This window comes from Pholis gunnellus, assembly GCF_910591455.1.
Source record: "Pholis gunnellus genome assembly, chromosome: 13".
Classification (NCBI taxonomy): Eukaryota; Metazoa; Chordata; class Actinopteri; order Perciformes; family Pholidae; genus Pholis; species Pholis gunnellus.
The window spans coordinates 2,808,105-2,829,503 of record NC_136540.1 but is presented as its reverse complement, the minus strand read 5'-3'; the positions used below and the strand labels follow the sequence as shown (position 1 = coordinate 2,829,503).

The window sequence follows — 21,399 nt, the reverse complement described above, 5'->3', positions numbered from 1 at the left end:
ATATAAATGTAAATGTATACAGAAACTGTCTCTCTCACACACACACACACACTGATGAAGTAATAGGTCTTGTAGTGTGTGTGCTGCAGTTTTCAAAAGGAGGAACACAGTTCAAGAGAGCAGGCCGCTTCCTGTCCTGCTATATCGGAAATACCAGCCTCGAAGCCTCAGAGGCTGGATTCAGATTGGACTACACGCACACACACGCACACACACACACACACACACACACAGACACATGTAAAAGCACAAAGTTAACTCAAACACGTACACGCCCCAGAGCACACACACACAAGGCTAAGCTTGTGAGAGTAAACACAACACATCACATCCTTGCATACTGTAACTGCCTCCCTCAAACACACACACACACATATGTACACACACATGCACGTACCACATATAAACACTGCACACATACACACAAAAACTCCCATCCGCTGGGAGTATTGTTGGATTCTTCCTCCTCTGACGCCCGTGAGGCTCTTGCTTGAGAGAAGGAAATGCAGTCTTGTGTAACCTTTATACACAGCAGACAGACACTCGCATGCAGTGAGCGAGAGGCTTTTTGTTAGCAGAGCCAGAGGTCAGGCCCTGAGCTCTGCTTTAATCCTGATTTCTAGTCAACATCTTGTCAGCCTCCAGAGACTGCAGGCCTCTCTTTCCCCTCTGTGACTTTGATATGAGCTTGCAAATGAATAAATACATGAATAACTCAAAGTGCGGTAAAATAGGTTGGAATACAAATGCGATTGGTGGTGAGTTATTTAATGGCTTCAAAAAAAATTGTAAGGCAGTACATGGCAGCCGTCCTCTCTGAAGCTGTGTTGTCCTCACACACACATAATTAACCAGTTAGAGTCGGGGTGATTTGATGGTGACCCTGGTCGGCCAAATGTTTTATCCTGACACTGTTACTTTAGACAGACTGTGAAAAAGTCCATTAGTTGTTTACCTACTCCCACTTTCTTCCCCTCCACTTGTGAATTAATGTAGCGAATCATGCAGACCACTCTCGTCTCTTCTCCTCTGAGGGAGTCTTTCACATTTAGAATCTCATAATCAAACACCTACGTGTTAAATGGAAGGCCATTAACGCTAATGGTATACCTTGGACTGAGCCAAGATGAAACCTTGAAGAGAACTACAGGCTATTAGGGCATGGCAAGGACTTTTCTCCTCACCGTGTTGAGGCATTAGTCTGTATTTCATTTCGTCTGAAGTGGCCTTTTCTTAAAGCTCTCCCCCGCCAACGCTAACTGCTATGAGCAGGTCAGAGATCAGCACCGGAGGAAAATCTTCAATCTTGAAAATGAGAAAGTCTTGTTAATTTCCACGCTACTGTATTTTTTGTAATTTCATCATCTGAGGGTTGTGATGCAGGGCAGAGAAAGGTGAATATTGATTTCTATCCTGAGTTTCAATACAGACCTCATTTGAGGCAAAGTGGAACTTCTCACTCCTCTGAATTGCCTATTTTTGAATTACAGTATAAATTGCCCCCCTCAAAGCCAACTCCTGTCCTGTGGAAATCTGCGGTCAGTCCTGTACCAAGTGGGCAGAAAGCTCACTCTGGGATCCTTCATTTCCTTCCAGGGAGGGTCAGCAACATTCCCCATGTACAGATTTTATCTCCCTAATTTGACTCTCCGATCCTTCCTCCACTTCTATACAGTCACAGAAGCTCAAAGTAATATCAGTGTGTGTGTCTGAAGCTCATGTGTCTGAAGTGTTTACCGCTGGTTATTTTTAGGACTCCCCCCCCCCCCCTCCCTTGGTGTTTAGATGGTCCGGTCGGGGCCAGAGGAAGGGGAGTGGTAGGGGAAATCTTCAACAATGACTTCATTAACATGATGCCCAACATGACCAGTACTACTGGAAACTACTGCTTTATTACAACATTGGATATATTATTTTTCCCTCTGGACTTAATTCTTTAAACATCTTTAAGCGTCTGACTCTACATCCATTCTCGGCGGTAACATGGAAGTTTGTTAAACTTCCCTCCATCCAAGAAGAAGCATGTTGATCACAAGTGAGTATGTGTTGCAGCTCATTTGTTATATGACAGACGGGGAGATAATGAGACTCTTAGCCATTCACTTCTGCCTGTTTTCTTTTAGATGACAATTGACAATTGATGCTTGATGACATTCATTATGGAGATGATTGGTTAATTAGCTTAAAGAGTGGTATTTAATGAGGATCTGATTCAGCCCTAATAAGGCAGACTTTGGCTCCTGGGCTACTTATAAAAGTCTCTTCTGGTAGTTTGTTGAATTAATCGAAGACTGGCTTCACATTATGGGGTGCATTAGAGGCTGGAGGAATGCTTGGCCACTGTAGTTTTTGACAGATTTTTGTGTAAATATGTATCAGCAGCTTTAGTCAAAGCGTAACAGGGTTGTTCTTCATTCTCGGGGCAGGAAAGGAATTTGAAGCGCTCCGGCATCCTCTGAGAGCTCTTTATTGTTTGAAGGCCGTGGGCAGGAAAACATCACAAGCTCAGTTTTGAACTAGAATAAAAAGCTTTTTCTCTGTCAAAAGCGGCGTAGGACTCACTCTGAATGTGTGTGGGTTACTTTTAAAGTGTGGTCTGTTGTAGAGAATTGATCACCTGCCAAATAATAGTGTGCAAATATTCAAACTTTGAGTCTAAAAACTTCAATATATGTATGTCTGTGTAGTAATGCACTCCTGTATGATAATCGTATGTAAATTATTTGAAAATGGTTGCATTTATTCTGAAATCTGTGACCTGATCTGCAGTTTTGGTTTTATTTTTGTCTTTCTGCTTTCAACAGTGACATCAGTGGACCTCATATTTATATTTGCACTCCCATTACACAACATGTAACTTCCTCACCATGTTGTTGTGTGTCAGTGAATGTGTGAAGCAGCTTGTGACAAGGAAAGCTGCAATCATTCTCCATCGGTGCTACAATAAGAATATTATGGCTCTAATTTTCAGATTTATAAGTAACTCAGTTAACAGTGAACTGAAGTGATGGAGTTGGTCACTGCAGCATAATGCATCAATATTTTGAGCTGCTGAAAAGCTGTGCTAAAATCCGAGTATATCAAAAAATCAAATGCTAATCCTTAGCCTCACATTAGCCTAAAACTTGTAAAATCCCTTTGCAGCTAAAGCACCTGCTGAATGATGGATGTGTCCAGTACATGTACGAAAAACATCTTTTAAAGGAATACTTCACCCACAAAATGAACATCTGTACATCAATGTGCTCGCCCCGTGTTACCCTCAACTCTTGAAGGAAACTTCAGTTTCCCCGCATGCCTCCGAGTGGACAGGAGAATCAAAAGATGGAGAAAAGTTGATGACTTGAATGAAGTAAATCGAGGCGGCGATCAACCAATAACAGCAAAACTATATCAAAACAACATTTACAAACTCTCACACAACTATCCAGTCGTATACTCACTACTTCCCAAACAATGCATCTTCGCTAAAACCTTACTAGCTAAAACACTTCCGCATAAACATTCTCCCGCTTGTGTAGGCGCGTTATACGTCGGTGTGAGTCTGGACACTTTCCTCCCTCATTAAAAGTTTACTAAAAGATGCCAGAAACCACAGAAACAATCATGATGTGAAAACACGGATGCATTATAGTTGGCTGCTGAGCTACTAACCTTATAAACGACGTTTAGTTTTGCACTAAACTAAATGAAACAGTAAGAGACATGACCAAACCGTGGCTATGAACGGTGATCTATGATGCACACACACACATCTCAGAGGTAGAGCGAGTCATCCTCCAATCGGAAGACCAACGTCTTCATCCCCGACTCCAGGTCGATCTGTCCTTGGGTGATGCACTTAACCCCCAAGTTGCTACCGAAGGCTGTGCCTGCTGTGTGTGTGAATGCGATAGGCTTGGAAGGTGATGTGGTGGAAGTAGAGTGAAACCCGATGGCCTATTTTATTCCTCAGATGAATTCATTAAATCAGTTGGATGATCGAGTGGAAGGTCGACATTCTTCCAGCATAGCTGCCATAGTTGGATGCAGAGGCCAGTGAGAGTCCAGATGTCCGCTCAGGTTCAGCAGGTGTATGCTCCTCATCTGCTCTACAGCCTGCATGACATCATGGTAAAAGGCTGCCCAATTACCTGCAAAGTAATTTTGGCCTTTCTGACAACGCCCGACTATAACCTAGTGAGTCACTGAACCTTCCCAGACCAACAGCGAGTGAAGCATTGACTTCATGTGCGTCCTCTGTTGGGCTGTGTAATCCTTTTCCTGGTGAGTGCGAGTATTTCTCTCACTGTGGGAAAGGCCAGAGATTGTATTTACTTTTAAAGAGACGTCTCATCTTGGACGCCAGAAGGATTCTGTGCACAAAGCAGAACTGATTACAGGGAGGGATGACACTTTGAAGTAGAGTCATCTAATGTGACAAGTAAAAACAACTTGTTGTCAGGTGGAATTCTCAGCAGCCATTGGCAGGTGAACTGAAAAGCATTATTTTGGAAGGAGAACACAGCAGGTGAAGTGCTCTAAGATTACAGAAAATAAAGAAATAATAATAAAACAAATCCCTCCATGTGGTTCAGTTTGGCTCGTCAGCAGCTGGTGTTCTGCCCGGTGACACGGTGCCGGGCTTTGTGTCATATCTGTTTTTATGAAATACCCTGTAGTTCCTCCAATTTGCTTCACGGTAAACCTGAGAATGTTTATACGAACTTAGTAAAGCCATCTTTCCACTGGCACGGAGTCTCAGGACAGACAGTGTTGTTAGCAACGACTGGCAACAGCATGCAGGAATGATTATACTGCAGGATTATGTCTATCTATGTATGAGCTCATGCAGATATACCTGCCAGCCGAGCCAAGTCATGTTCTGTGTGCGTGTGTGCGTGTGTGTGTGCGTGTGTGTGTGTGTGTGTGTGTGTGTGTGTGTGTGTGTGTGTGTGTGTGTGTGTGTGTGTGTGTGTGTGTGTGTGTGTGTGTGTGTGTGTGTGTGTCTAGAAATCTCATGAAAAGTCTGAAATCATATTATAGTATATTAGAATACAAATAACAAAAAAAACGTAAAATACTGTATAGCACGTTATCTTGAAAAGATGCTGAACTAGAACATGAATAAATAAAATTAAAATTAAAAGCCAGAGATCAGCCTTGCCATTCCCACTAACATATTAGGGGACATTGTGTGTTTCTCATTTAATACCTTAAGTAATACTAAACCTAAACCACAACCTTAAATATTGTAAACGTGACCATAGACGGATATTGGTGTGTGTCTAGGGGCTCTAGATGGCTCCTGGGATTATTTTAAGTGAGTAGAAATACGTGTAAAAGGACCCTGTTTATACAGAATAAAATAGATTTGTAAAGTAAAATACATATAATATAACTTTAGGCATGTATGTTTTGCAAAACAGACAATTAAATTAGATGAGATTAGAATATGTGTGTCCCGTGTGAAAACAAAAGTTGATTGACAAGACGACGCTGCTCACTGAGTCACATGAACATTACACCCGCATCCACCTCACAACGTTAACCAGCAGCAGAAACATGGAGTCGACTCAGTAATTCACCTGTTTGCTTTTGTATTAGCTCGCCGACACAGATTCAAGTTCATACTGTGAGATAATTTATACAATGGCTGACTTTTAGCTAGCTAATCTCAAAACCAAATGGAGTCTGGTTTATCACAATATATTCTGTCATGCCAGCAGGATTATTACAGGATGGCAGGATATCACTGAGACGCATAGAAAGAAGGGAATTTTCAAAAGCCTTTTTTTTAATAACTCATAATACAAAATATGCAGGACAAAGACGCAGCAATACTTCTGATGAGCATTGGATTTTAAAAAATATATTTTTCAATATTAAAGTTAGTTTTGTGTGCAGCTTCAACACACATGTCAGGCTGGTTCATCAGAAGAGTTGTGTTGTCCACAGGCACAGACATCTTAAACTTCCCCTTGCTGAGCTGACTTGACTGACAGGAGAATACCATCAGAGGAACCGTGCAATAGGTAGAGGGAAACGTTGTCCTCCGGTTTGACAGCTGACGTATACCTCTGATCTTTAACCTCACCTCTCCAGGCCTGTGAGACGCACTCGAGCGTCTCCCTGAACTGCAAGCGGGGCAGTGGCTGATTCATGAACGGTTGATAATTGTTGATTGATGATAACATCGACTCTTGAAGTTGTTGTCAGAAGACACACACCGTGATCAGCCTCAAAAGGAAAAGAATATGTCAAAACGGGACCTCAAATCCTTTGATTGTATTACGTTTGTCTTTTTCTCTGAAGTAGTTTGCAGTGATTGCCCTGACAGAAAAGCTTTAAACCCCAACACACCAAACACAAACGGTCCGCTGAGCACGTCTCAGCATCCAGACACACACGCTGTCCAAGTTTCCTGGCGCTAGCAGGGCGGAGCCGCAACCAATCGCATATCCAAATCTCTTATCGGAGCCCAGAGGGGCCAAATCACAACTTCCTCAGAGGCAGAGTCATTTGGAAAAGGGAAGAGGCCATTGCCTGCTGTGGCCAATACTGGAGCCCAGGAGATAGCATCAGTCACGTAAACGCTGAGCTGAGTAGAGAGGCGCCCCCTGAATGTGGCAGTCGAAGTCGGTGACAGAACATCCCAGCAGAGTGTGAAGTATGTTGTTGCCTCTGACAGGTGTGGAGTGTTTTGTTCCTCGCTGGACTCGTGATTCACGTGGTAATGAGGTCAGCTTTGTGTTCAGGCCTTTACACATGGGAGGGGCTATTTTTTGTGTGATCGCCTCAATATTTTTTTTCAAATGTTTTTTGTTATTTTTTCGTGAATACTTTCAAGCAGAATGTGAATATTATGCAGCCAAAAAAAAAAAGTTGTCATTTTTTTTATGGAACAAGGTTGATTTTTCTGAGCTTTCACTTCGCAGTTTAAGGAATCAACCAATCACATTGCGCAGAACGCTGCTCTGCTGCTGTATTTGATTTAACCTTCTACTCCGTCACTGGCGATGTATGCGGCTGCACTGATGTCATTCATTTGACCATGAGGCTCACTTAGCCAGCATACACGTAGCGTAAGTATTTAGAGGCACTATGATAATATATAATACTTTTCATATGATCCTTTTAACGTTTAAACATGCTTTGGCGATATGTACAGTGTTACGTCATGCCAATAAATCCATTTGAATTGAATTAAACTGAATCAAAAATAACAGTCAATGTTAAAGATGCAGTTGTCGACAGTGCAATATTTAGGTATACCTGTACGTGATATAACTTAAGCTTAAAATGTGCAACCACGTCCGCTGTGTTCCTGTATCGACCCCTCAAAAGGTCGTCATCACTGTTATATCAAACTAATCAACCAAACGGGGAGGCTGTGTTTCATCAAGAGAGGACACATTCTCTAGGAAACGCAGATGTCGCTACCATGTTGCTATTTAGCCAAGCAGCATCGCCTGTGCCAGCTAATTATTTCCCAATACATCTTGTTTTTTTGGCTCTACTCCTACCTTGTTCAAACTTGGCACCAACATGCAGATACTTCTGGAGATAGTCCCAACAAGTTGTGTTGTTTTACACCTGTTTTAAATAACTTTAGTTCCCGGCTGTTTTTAGGAAATGATTTGAGCATGGGGCTGAGAGCCACGGACGAGGAGGAGAAGTAGCAAGGTATCCTCTAACGTCGGAGAGAAAAGGTCTCCATGGCAAAGCAAAACTTTGGAGACTTTTCTATCGACATGGAAGAGGTGAATCACATCTGAAAGTCTGAAATCTATCTCCTGCCTAGAAGTGAGCTAGCACTCCGTGCGGAGAACAGTGGACTCACACCGTTGGATCTTTTTCCTCTCCTCTCTCCTCTTTGGTATCTCTTGGGTGTTCTTTTGGGCAGGCAGAGGGGTTGGTAAACACAAGCACACCGAGTGCATTCTACCTGTCTGGGCTTCCTGTATTTCTGTGTTTTGATGTTGAAATCTTTTCATTTTACGTCTTGCTGCCTTTTGGAGCCTCCGAAGTTGTGAGGATGCCGAGTGTTGCTTTAACAGCCAAACACCTTGTAGCATGTAAGGAATGAAAGAAAACAAACCTTTGCTTTGGGGCTTTCTCCTCTCATCCAGGTTCGACTGACTCCGTCTGATTCATTCTTTTGACTTCAACTCGTATCTCAGTTCCAACTACAATGCAGGGCCAATCCATTTCCATCCGCAAACTGCCCTCCAGTTATTTGGGTTTGAGCGCTTCACACAAGGACTTCTGAAATAATTCTAAAAATGATAATCATTCACTTCCCCCTCTGAGATGTACCCTGCAGGCATGAGGACTGTAACCTCAAACATGTTCAACAGAAGCTCCTTCTCTAAGCTCTGAGCCACGATTGCCTTAAAGCAGAATATTAGACCTATTTAAAGTAGAAAACCGGTTTAAACGTCAAGAGCTTTTTAACTTGTGACCCCTCAAGGTTGCAGAATGACAGGCTGTGATTTTTCAGTGTTAGCGGTGGATAGGGACGGTGCGCGGAGTGATGTCGGCACTGAGAGAAAGTGGTGCGGGTGTCTCGTTAAGTTCAGGGCTCTAACTCTGGTAGAGTCGCATATCCCTGGATTTACAGATCCTCTCGCGGACGTGCGAGGCCGCCGCTCTGCAAGCACACTTGATCCCTTTTCTATCTCAAATGTCACATCTCCATCGCAACGCCGGAAAATGGGCTCTGCTCTCAGATGTTTAACAAGCAGGACTTTTGGGTCAGGATGAACGTACTTCTGGCGATCCCCTCTGCATCTTACCGTGCAAGCCGTTAATTTCTTTGGCTGCTACTCACGTAAAGTCAGTTTACTTCTGTCTGTCTGTCCTCCCTCTTCTGTCATTTTGATGATTGCCATTTTTGCTGAATTTCCCCCACAAGTGTTTACGTATCTGGGCCATCTGCTTTGTGTCGCGCTGTTCTCCGGATCCTCGGGTGTCTCGGGGGGGAAATAGCGAGACCACTTCATACGCCAAGTTTCCATCCTGCTGTCTGGTGAATTTTTAGAAAGAAAACTTTTCAAAAAGTCACCAAAGAATGAAATGTGAATTAGGCGCCTTCCCTTCCAAGTCTCACTGAAGTGAATAAGTAGGCAGTAAAAAAAACACGAGCACCAGACAAGAAGTGTTTGGAGACCCGATCAGTCATGGGCAAACTGCTGCTGTTGTTCTGTAGTGGAGCCTAATGTCGGCCATATTTCATGCTGTTTGAATATGAAAACAAGAAATGCCCTTGGCTGGTATTCTCCCCGTGACGGGCCTCTTGTTCACGGAGAGAGAGAGAGAGAGAGAGAGAGAGAGAGAGCACGTTTAACATTTCAGGGAGGGCTGTAGTGGACAAATATGTTGAGACCCCCTCAGAAAATCCAAATCCTCTTCTGGGCTGTGCAACCAGACTGAGAAAATGATTTCTGTCGCTCCTTATTGTAAACATCCTGGATCAACAAATCATTTTTATGCTTCACGCCAGAATGTTTTCTTTTCCACTCGGTCTTTTCTAATAATACTTTGCTTCAGAGTCTCTCATGTGAAAGAAATACTTGACTGCAGAAGAGGTTAACGGCCTGTTTATAGTTGTGTTTCTTCTCATCATCAACATCTTTTATTTCAGGATTTCATGAACTTTTAAGAGGAAAGAAGATGGTAAATGGACTTTTCCAGTCTTCCGACCACTCACAGCGCTTTAACACTACACGCTCATATTCTATTCATAGCCGGGGCTACTATGCAAGGTGCCACCTGCTCAGGACTAACATTCATACAAGGACACATCGACATGGACTATAGGAGCAAGCTGGGGAACAATGGACTGGGACATTTATATATCACGATATTAAAGATTATGACATGTTTGGGGTTTACCACACTTTTTGTGTGAATAACTAAATTGATTGTGCAGTTATTGTGCATGATTTTCCATCTTACCAGGGATGATGAACTCGTGTGAAGTGCACAAGTCAGAACAAAAACAAAGGATATTTCGGTTCTTCTTTAAAAGATAAGAACAAGAGGAGAAGAAATACCTGGATACTCTCTGCCATTGTGAATAGCATCCTTCAGTGACATTTGGGTTGATGTCTTACTTTCTCTTGGGTCTCTTGTCTGTTTGTTCTTTCTCTTCATCAACTTCGGTTGAAACAAATGCTAATGTAGCAGCTAGTCCTTCAAAAATCACAGTCAAAGCAAGAAAAAAGGAGCAGAATTTGCCTTTTTTTTTTTTTATGTAACCCGATTTGAAAAGCAGAGTGCGGGTGGCTGTGATGTTTGGGCTTTTCAGCCTCTTACATCATGATAAGAGCTCAACATCGGCACCAGGATTCTCAAGTACACGTGATGTCCATGAGATAATTGGATCTATGTTTGACAAAACACACACCTTTTGAAATGAATCATGGGTATCACGAGCAAATGAGTGGCAATGTGAGAACTTCTTTGTGTGCACATTGATGGCGAATCTAGAAAATAGAGAGGAGGGAAACATGAAAGAAATCACGTGTCCTTCTCTCTCAGAAGCCCTCATCTCCACACACAGCCAATTAGCAGTAATTAAAATGGCCTCTTCCAAGAGTCACAGTTAATTAATAGCCTGCATGTGCTTCCAGTTTCTCCCCAAATGCAAATGTAATTTAACTTCATAAACACGCGACTGATTAAGGGCAAATATTTGCCCTCTTAAAGCGGGCGGAGCGTGAAATGATTTTTAATTGAATCAAATGCTGTGTTTGCAGAGATTGAAGCCAAGGAGGCCTGCGATTGGCTGCAAGCGGCCGGCTTCCCTCAGTATGTGCAATTATTCAAAGGTAAATATGAGGGTGTTAGTGTAATCACCAAGATGATACAAACAATGTCTTAGTGTTTCATGTGTCTTGTGTGTGTGTGTGTGTGTGTGTGTGTGTGTGTGTGTGTGTGTGTGTGTCAGACTGCAGGGTTCCCATTGACATTGAGTGGGCGAAGCGTGATCACCACTTCCTGGATAAGGATGCCCTCGATTCACTCTGCAGGTAAACACAGGTGCACTTCTAAATCCACAGGACGCGTGGATATGATATTGTGAACATGCTTTTATAATTAAATGTAATTCAACACGACCACGCAGCAGCTAATAGCATGTTTAGTATTACTTTAACTGTACTTTACCATGCATGCTAGTTCCACTGGGAAATGTTTAGTTTCGTCTCTTTAGACCCTTTTGCAGGAACATTCTGCTTCACATTCACTTACTACAACTGCATTGTGATCTGTAGTCAATAAGATGCTCCAGTGGAGCAGTTAGAGGTTTAGTGCCTTGCTCAAGGGCATCACAGTGGTGGTAATGAGGGACGGGCAAATGCTGCCGTTTCCTCAGATTTATCTCGTTGGTCCAGGGATTAAACTAGCTGCCTTCTGGTCACAAGCTTGTCCTGAAACACAAGCTCTTGCTTACATTTTGGCATCAGTATCAGAAATTAATTGGCAAATGTAAAGTTTTTGTACAGCAGGTCACCGTTGTGTGACACTGCCTGTCTGAACACCATCCACTCTCATCTCTCCTCCCATCTTTCAGGAGATTAAGCACTCTAAATAAAAGTGTGGAAATGAGGCTGGAGCCACGGAGATCAAAACGCAGGGTGAGTGTTGAGAGCAAACACCGAGAAACTCGAACACAGCAGGACTCTCGTATCGAGGCGGGCCGAGCCCGCGGGGGGGTGTCACACCATGAAACCTCCCCATTAAGCAGCACTTGATTTTGACTGATACAAAGTGATCATTCCTCCTCCTCCAGTTCCTCTTTCTAGGAGAAAGTGAAGTCCAGGAAAACTGAAAGCTGAAGTTTTTTATGTTATTTTATTTTTGTAAATTCCAACTGGATTAACAAAAACAACTTAGACATTGTATCTATCATCCAGTACATTCTTCATTATTCTGTGTTCTAACTCTGATTTTTAAAACTTTTTTAGACACAGTAAGATGATCTTCATTTGTTTAATGTGTCCCTTTAAGTCACACGGCGTTGCTAAATCCACAATATATTATCAAAGCAATCAAACTACATTTTAAATTCTAAATGAAATATGTGATGTTCATATGCTTTGTTTGCATGAATGTATAATGATGTTCATGCTTGTGTAAGTTATTGAAAACATCTTTGTGTTTGTGTAAATGTCAGGCCTCTGTGTTTGTCTGAGTGTTCTGTTTGCACATTGTCGTGCCTACATGCATATATTAGTGTCCGTGCATATTGTGTCTGTAATGTTTGTTTGTGGGTAATATTTGTGTGGTATATCCAGATTTGTGTGCGCCCTTGTCTGTGCTATTGAACCCTCCTTCTTCTTCCAGGGAGACGACTTTGACGAAGAAGACTTCTGTGCCATCAGCCCTAACTGGACCTACGACAGGCGGATCCGACGATGGCGTCGCCTCGACTCCGCGATGGACATCCTTTGCTTGTCTGAAAACGCCACCGGACGCCAGAATGCTTCTCTGTGTGACGTCGGCGACCGCCATGACGTCTGCTCCATCCACAGCTCCAGCAGCACTGAGAGCGAGGGCCACAACGGACACCACAAGGGTCACAGAGACGCCATCACAACCCCCTCAGACGACCAGGAGACCAGCGGGAGCTCCTCCCGCTGCTCCTCCACCAACAAGATTCATTTTGTAGACCCCTCGTTTAGTGGACCCCCCTCCCCTGATGGATGTGGTGGAGGATCATTCACCAGGACTCCGGATGCAGAAGGCTGCCTCCCAGACAAACCGCCCAGGAAGAAGGGCACGAGTCTGCTGAGGAAGATGGAGAAACTGAGGCTGAGGGGAACGACTGGCCTCCTCCCGTCTGCTCACAGCCGTGGTTGTAACGGCGGGAGTCGGGCCCGGCACGTTATCAGTGGTCCAGTTCAGGTCCAGGAGGAGGAGAGGATGGAGAGGCTGCACTGCCCATCAAGGTCAGGATTGTGGATTGCAATCTTTTAAAAACCCAGAAGATTTTTTCACAACATTATCTACTGTTTTAAAACTATTTTAAAACTAACTGCAGGTCGTTCCCAGTGCAGCTTTAACTGTAGAGTTCTACCTGAATGTTTTCCAGCCTGCAGGGTCGACCCGACAGCCGTGCGTCCTCCTCGCCCTCGTCTCCTCACACCGTCAGCAGCAGCAGCAGCAGCAACAGCCACTCTGAAAGCAGCAGCAACGTCAGTACGCCCAGCCCGGTCACCCGGGTCAGGAGTAACTGCAAACGCTCCAACAGCGGCGTCGGGGTCGTCGGTGGAGCGACCTGGAACAACCAGAACCACACAGGAACAGAGGTCAGTCCAAGGAATGTAGCTCGTTAACATGCTAAAATTGGCTAGTACAGCTGTGGTATTATAAATGGACATTTTGAATAATATGAAATAAATGCTCTATTATATTCCCTGAGTACTTTATTCATCCATCCGGTCACCCTCCCAGGACTTCAGAAACCAGATCAACAACAACAACAGCAGCCCCGCGAGTCTGATCTTCCAGGTCCCCAACGGGCACAAACCGGGGACCTTCCCCACCTCTCTCGCACACAAGCACCCCCCGCTCTCCCCCGTCATCGACGACACCTCCGTCAACTGGAGGACCGGGAGTTTCCACGGCTACCGGGGGCGACACGGTTGCCGGCACGGCACGTCGTCTCTGGCCGCCGGCGACCAGGTACCGGGAGTCCCGAGTCCGCTCGCCGTGCTGGATCATCGGCTGAGCATCTACGACAACGTGCCCGACGACCAGCAGCTGTCTGAAAGTGAAGGAGGCAGCGGCGGAAGTGGCAGTGATGCAGAAAGGATGGGTGAGGAGTCAGAGGTGGGTCCAAAGACTGTTACTCCACTGTTACTTGTATTTATTGTCATATATAGATTATATATTATATATATACATTTAGAGGTGGTCTAGCATCCATTTACTTTAAGGCCTTAGTGTCGATCAGTGTTTGAAACCCTCGTTCCAACAGCAGAATTTGTGGGAATGCATTCGCTAATTTTAGCAACTTCAAACAATCCGACGATCCCGTCCACTTCATGCAGGTGTGTAGAAGTATGCAGGGTTTAAACTTCTCTCTCATTTTCTCTTTTTTCAATTTTTCAACACAACTACTTCCAGCACTTTTCATGCGAGTACAACATCATAAATATCTAGAGGGGAGACTGTACGAAAGTGTGTGTGCGAACGAAAATCTTTCTCCGCTTTCGAGTTCACCCTTCAGAAACAGTCGGAACAATTTTTGCTTGTAAACGTAGTCAGAGGAAATATCACATGTCCCGGTTCTTTTGACAGTTTGAATTCTTCAAACCAGAGTTTACTGAGTGTAGTCATTACATATAACTCTTAACAAATACATTGCAATATGATTTTCTATAAATATAACTAGCTAATGAAAGCAGCAGAAGATGTGATGCCCCTCTTTCACTTGTTGTTTCATTCTTCATGTTGTGAAGCAACAAAAAAATCAAAGTGGAATAATGAGGAGAGTCATGCTGGCATGTGTGTGTGTGTGTGATATTCATATGAGAGGGCAACAAACTGATGAAAATCCTGGGAACAAACTGAAGAGCGGCACAGCAGAGTGGAGCTCGCTCTGTTGAAAGGCTTCTGTCCGTGGTGCTGAACTGCTGTGGACGAGTGGGTTCAAGGAACACATATACTGTAGTTCTATCTTTTGTTGCACCTGGCTATGACTTTGTGGATCCAAAATTACAGAACAGATCAGCGAGAAGATTTTTACCTGCTGAGGTAATTGATGAGTCACTATTAGGGATCAACATGAACGATACGTTATGGTTATTTTGTGTAACATGGCTGTAAAGTTCCACCGTCTGTTCCCTTCAGTAAAGGTTTTCCAGAGAGAATAAAATGACTAATTGGCTTTCCTGCCTCTCGACTAAAGGATGGATAAAGCCCCACGCAAAGACAATCTAAAAGTTAAAGTCTATAAAGACACGGGTCTTCAATCAATGACACTGATATTGCTAAGCTGTTTTCCCATAAGGCCAGAAATAATTTTGCGAGTGCTCGTATAAAAAATTCCATTTTAGATTAAAGCGATACAATAATCGGTCTGAATTAATCGTCCTTCTTCAGACATAACTACACCCAAAGTAGAAGAGGTGCAATTTGGAATAAAGTTGGAACCCTCTTTGACAAAACATGGCAGCCGTGGAGGGCAAAGAGAAATCGTTAGGTAACGGCATGTTTTACTTCTGACCCTTGAAGAAATTGAGTGAACTGCTGTATGGCAATGAACTCCTTCATTTACAAAATCTGCTGAATCAATGAACTGATTCCTTTTGGGCATTCTATGTGTGGTAATTAAAAAATGTAATATTGTCCAGTGTGTTAGTGAAGTTACTCATTTAAACTAGTAGGTTTAGTGTCTTGTCAATTAGTTTTGGTGAGAAACATTTCTTTGGGGAATTTTCCTTTGATCTTTTCTCAAATGGTTTTCCTCTCTCAGGTGAGTCGACTGTTGTCAGGCGAAGATGTGTTCTCTGCTCTGGACAGCGTTTTGGAGCGGATCGGCAACCTCCAGAAACTGGTGTCCACGTGGTCTGAGAATCTATCCGAGGACGACTGTCAAAGAGGTTCCTCCTCCTCCTCTTCTTCCTCCTTGTCCTCGTCTTCCTCCCAGGACTCAACCGGTCGCGGCTCGTCGGCGGCCTCCCCGTGCCCGTCTTCCCCCAGCCACGTGCACCTGGAGGCGCAGCATCCGGAGGAGGTAAAGAGCCATGAGGAGGTGCCTGTGAATGGAGAGGAGCCAAAGACCAGATCACCACAACCCAGATGCAGGTGAGAAAGCTCGGAGTGTAACGCTGCAATTAAATCAAGGTTTATGTATAGAACGTATCATATTTCACAAACTAAATTACACAAATTGTGTCACAAGTCAGGGTCCTTAAAAAGACACAAAGAACAAAGAAGTGACATTTACGTTCCCTAAGTTAAAAGGACATTTCTTTGCCAAATATTGATCAGCATCAAGATTCAGGTCAAATAAATACAAGCAACACTTTGAGTCTCCCTGGATATTTGTGAATGGAAGCCTCTGTGTCCGGCTGATGATGACGGTTATGGAGATTATTCCCTCAGGCATCAACCAAAGTATAAGTGGAGTTCCTATGAGGCCCTAAAGATGAAAGCAGTAACCACACGGTGAATAGTTTTGATCGCCTCTTTATAGGGCAGCTTTTATATCTCTTTTTGTCGCATATTTGTTCTCCGATATAGAGCGATAAAGAGCTATGAGGCCTCTCCTGTACTGTGGAGTCAGCCACGTCATCGGTGTTTAGCTGATGGACGCTGCCACTGGTGGACTGGTCGAAAGAGAAAAAGGGCAGCAAAAGAGCCATCTCTGGTGCCCTCGCAGTAAAGAAAATGTGACGCTGTGCCCTCTATGGTGGCCTTATAATTGAAAGACGCGATGATGCAGTGCTGTAAAGGCTACATGCTAGAAAACCTCCTGCGTGCTGGCGCCCCACCGCATGCTGCTGGAGCCCTTTTTCATTTATTTTTTGCCCTTTTCCCCTCAAACAGTCCTCCGCTGGACACTCATGCTTTCTCTCTCTCTCTTTCTTCTCTGTGTGTGTTTTACTGGATAGTTTTAGAATAGGTTCCAAATGATGTGTGTCGGATTGTGCACACTGTTTTTTAAGGACACTAGCATCAGGGTTTGTGCAGCACTTTGGTTTAACTGAACTATTGGATTCATTACAATGAATGAAGTTCAGATATTCATGGTCCCCAGGGGATGAACCTTGATTACGTTGTTTATCCCCCTGACTGTTCATGTAGCCCCGGCACCAGGTCAACATTTCTACTCAAGTGTTCACATGTTAACCTGCCTAACGTTGAACCAGATCTGAGAAAGGAGCAAGACGAGCACGTACAAACATAAGCCCTGTTGACTCTCTGTGATCATGTTACTGTCAGTAACATCATGTATCAGTAACTTACTGACATGTTAGCATGTTAGCATGCTGTGTGCTAAATGTCAGAATACGTGTTAACATGCTATCTGTAAGCACGTTAAGATGCCCAGGTTAAGGCAGCACGCTAAATTTAGTTATAAATACTAACATGAGCATTCTTGTATGCTAATGCTAACTTGTTATAAGCACATTACAACTGACAGTCTGACAGCGTAGCGCTGAAATGATCAGAAATGGCCACCATACAGATGATTAGCCCTGACGATTAACCCTCCAGACAAACTTAACAACTTAGTTTTCTGGTGTGTAAACAGTGTTACAGCTTCATTTGGCTGCTAGAACCTTAATCTCCAGGATCTAAATAAATCACTGCATGTTGTTACATCCAGTGTTTATTTTCTGTTTGGTCTTTTCCACCAAATACAAAGTCCCTGCCGTTTAGAACTGATGAGACAATTAAGAAAGAGACATTTTAATTAAACAAGTTGAAATTTTCAGTGATAAGTACAAAACATTCATTTTATATATATATTCTTCAACAAGGTGTGTGCCAACTCTGGGAGATAATCTCCCACCATTTGTCTTGATTGTGATTTGTTGTGATATGTTAAAAAACTGGCATTTACGTGCACGTTCGCGCTCATTCGTGTCTTATTTGTGTATTTATCTGTTCTCGCTGCTGCCGTGTGTCCAGCAGAGTGAGCCGGCAGCTGCACTGGTCCAGCGAGCAGAACCTGCCCTCCCTCCCCTCCCTGCCCACCAGCCCGGGAGTGGAGAGCCAGTCCGTGTCCCGGTTCCTCCTGCTGCAGAAACTCTCCCTGCTCAAACTCACCGCTCTGATGGACAAATACTCTCCGTCCAGTAAGCAGGGCTGGAACTGGTAAGCAGTGTGTGAGGACAGAGTGGTTTTTCTGGGGTGATATCGTAGCTTGAAAATAAACTGTGAGGTTTGAGCAGAGACACAAAGCTCTGTGTTCCTGGATATTTTTTGTCATTCGCACCTGCAGAGAGAAACTTCTTCAAGGAAACAACAGTGGAAACGAGGGCAGATGGGCGGGCGGTGGGTAAATATTTCACGCAGCCTATTTAGAAAATTCATATATTATTTGTGGCTCGGGTGCAACGTGCCTCGGCGTAAAAAAAAAAACTGCTTCAAGAGCAATAAACCCCGGGAAGAAGTGTGGGCGCTTCACCTCGTGTCTGTGTTCCTGGGGAGGATTCTGGTTTGGTTAACTCCTCAGGCATTGTGGGTTATTTTGGGTTAGTTTCTCAGTTCCCTTGTTTTCCTGACTTAATCTCTGTTTTTATATTTCTTTTCTCACTCACTTTCTCATAAATCATGATGTGCAGAAGGGGATCGAGGTCAACGCCGAAAAGAACTGCGATGTCCCGCCCACAGAATGAAGTTAGAACATTGTTTAATTATAGGTTGTTGTGAGCGAGTCCCTGCTACAGAGGTGCACAAAGTTAGCACGAGACATAGAGCCACAATAGAAGAGATAGAACACAGATTATGGCCGATTCTTTCAAAGTGAACGTCGGACCAATTTTTCTCAAGCCACACATGTCCCCAACATTCTGGAACGAAAATGGACATTTTCAGACGGACAAATCAGGAGAAAATGTTTGTTCACTGCACTTTTTCTTGACATACATGGATTTAATGAATGTTTTGCCTCCTACACTATGTTTTCGGAATATGCTCTCATGAAAAATCGAGACAAATTCATTTTTAAGAAGAGAAAAGAGGCTGTTGTGCTCAGTGAGATCATGTTGAATGACCATTGGATAAAAAAAAACATCCTGAAATTACTCCTCACAGATATTCGTCTTTAATTTTCGGGATCAAACGTGTTCAGTGGAGGATTCCGGAATACCGCTCATTGGCAGTGGGTTGAAAAGCATCAGCAAGGCTTCCTGTAGTTCTGGTGTGTTTGTGTTTTAGCATTTCAAAGTGCTTCCTTTTTTACAGAGATTAAACTTTAATAAATCACATGAAAAGGGAGCAAAACGGAAGAGAAATCACGTCAGAACTGACCTCTACGGGAGAAACGGGAGAAAAAAAACATCAAGTTAACGTTTTGTTCAACAAAGCAGGAGTTTTAAATGAGCACGCACTCTGAAGTGCAAATGACTTGTTCTTACACAAAGTGAACTTCATGTTCCTTCACCTGAACCTGCTTTAGTAACGTGAGACAATAATACATCTTAGACACGCCAGCCTTTTTTATTCATCCACACAAGATGTGGTAAGCTCGGGCGAGTCGTCTTACTTTGTTTGGAGTTCTGCTAGTTTTTAGGATGTTTTGGAGATGGTGTTATTTGTGGTGAAATACAAATAATTTCAGCCAGTCTCATTGGTTACACATTAAAAGGTTACCGACAAACAACGTTGAACTGATGCGTCCATAAGAAAACTCTGGTTAGATGGAGTTAGATGAGACAACTTGAGTCAATTTTGCTCCCTTTTCATGTGATTTATTAAAGTGTAATCTCTGTAAAACGGAGCAGTTTGAAATGTTAAAACACAGCCCGCCTGAACTACGGACGCTTTTAAACGAGCGGCTGCTTGAGTTCTATCGATCTCCTCAATAACTCTTTGCCAGAAGGCAAATTAACGTATTTCCCAAACTATTGCCTTAAAGAGAAACCTGGTTAACACAAACGTGGTGAAGGACAGCGTGTATCTTACAGACTAAAACTCAACGCAGCTCAACAGTAACAGTTATTTTTTAAAGTCAGACACATAGTGAGTAAAAAGCTTAACGCTCTGACTGCACCGCCAACTTCTCCAGGAAAAAAAAGAAATCTCTCTCTCCAGGCTTCAACAATTAGTTTAAGTCTTGTCATTTCAATGATTTAATCACTGATGCCAAAGCGAGCGCTAGATGATTCAAAATACAGCAATTAACTGCTGATTGGGACGGCTGATACTCTGAGGCACTTTCCTCAAAATTGTCAGTTTGTTTCAGAAGAGCCGCTGTTAGATGTGGAAGACAAAACAGTGGGATGAAAAGCATTTAGAGTGCATGTGTGATATCGTTTCCTCTTTGTGACTCTGGGCCGTAATGTGGTTTCATACCAAGCAGAGAAGAGATTTCATTAATGATTGTTGGAGGTCTTCTGATCTCTCCTTTTTTTTAAAGATGGCGTTTACAGGACTGCAGCGTTATCCAGAGTGCACTCGGATCATTTTCGAGTTTCGAGTTAGAGACTCAAATTCATTGCAGCTATTTCTGGGAGTTTTTAGTCCGGCAGTTCAGTTTTTTTGTTTCCCTGCATCTGGAGAACATTAGTGTCCAATAGAAAAGAATAACACAAGTCATTGGTATTAACGGTTAAAAGGTGGCGGTATCAGCTCCAAAACCACGACACAGTCCTTGTACAAGTCCGATCCTCTTGATCGGCGCCCGTGGTTTCTTTACGCTCGTGTTTTTCCTGCAGAGCTGATTGGAATGGCTCACACATTTCAGAGATCAATGGGGATTTATGTAATCAAAGAATGTTATTTGGCTCTTCCTTCAAAAGGAAAACGCAGCCAAGTTGAGAATTGTTTTTTTACACTTGACTGCTTGAGATTACACATTCCCAGGATATTTTCAACATAACATGACTCTTCCCCCGGCACTAGTCCACATGCTGTTTGATTGCTTCCTTTATAACGAAAGGCTTCCAGAGTCTAATGCTAATCTTCTTCACCCATCAGGACCGTTCCTAAACCGCTGAGGAAGACGAAGGCGATGGAGGTGAAGGGCCGTCGGGTTTTTGGGGTTCCTCTGCTCCTCAGCGTCCAGCAGACAGGAGAGCCACTTCCTCCCAGCATCCTCAGAGCTCTGGTCTACCTGAGGACCGAGTGCTTGGACCAGGTAAGGAGCCGAAAACCACGAGCGGCCTGCATTGATTTTAGAAACACTAGGAGACGCTGTTGGACACGAGAGTAAGACTTAATGAAACCATTATGAGGCGGTGGCATCTACACAAAGACCATTTTACAAATAACTAAATTCAACACTGAGGAAAAGAAACGTAACAGAAGATAATCTTTGTATGCATGTAAAGCATTTGTATCGTGTTCTTTCTCAGGTGGGTCTTTTCCGCAAGTCAGGGGTGAAGTCTCGTATCCAGTACCTCCGGGAGCTGGTGGAGTCCGACCCAGGCGGCGTTTCGTACGACGGTCAGTCTGCCTTCGACGTGGCCGACATGGTGAAGCAATACTTCAGAGACCTGCCTGAACCCATCTTCACCAGCAAACTCTGCGAGTCCTTCCTACACATTTACCAATGTGAGCAGTCATTACTCTTACATCATTAGCGAGTTGAAATGCTAATTGTGTGTTTGATAATCATGCTGACATTTGTAGCAGCTGACACGCTCACATTAGCGCGCTCAATTCATTCTGGATGAACTGATGTTAGCGGATCTTGAAAGCTTGAACTGTAAAATTCTGGAGCATACCAGTGGT

The 21,399-nt window shown here is 43.5% G+C and overlaps 1 protein-coding gene across 2 annotated transcripts in view; it reads left to right on the top strand.

Moving 5' to 3' along the window:
* The first annotated feature begins 1,861 nt into the window (after positions 1-1,861).
* The window catches only part of LOC306704597 (rho GTPase-activating protein 7), a 29,528-nt gene continuing 9,990 nt past the window's right edge, over positions 1,862-21,399 (top strand). The window contains exons 1-11 of one of the 2 annotated variants that reach the window (XM_079171018.1): positions 1,862-2,035; positions 10,743-10,814; positions 10,934-11,015; positions 11,558-11,621; positions 12,331-12,935; positions 13,079-13,295; positions 13,441-13,818; positions 15,467-15,798; positions 17,635-17,817; positions 20,644-20,803; positions 21,021-21,219. In XM_079171018.1, coding sequence (XP_079027144.1) covers positions 2,023-2,035; positions 10,743-10,814; positions 10,934-11,015; positions 11,558-11,621; positions 12,331-12,935; positions 13,079-13,295; positions 13,441-13,818; positions 15,467-15,798; positions 17,635-17,817; positions 20,644-20,803; positions 21,021-21,219 — 2,305 coding nt within the window. In that variant the 5' untranslated portion in view covers positions 1,862-2,022. Of the gene's footprint in view, positions 2,036-10,742; positions 10,815-10,933; positions 11,016-11,557; positions 11,622-12,330; positions 12,936-13,078; positions 13,296-13,440; positions 13,819-15,466; positions 15,799-17,631; positions 17,818-20,643; positions 20,804-21,020; positions 21,220-21,399 lie in introns of both variants that reach the window. The other variant, XM_079171017.1, reaches the window with a different exon arrangement.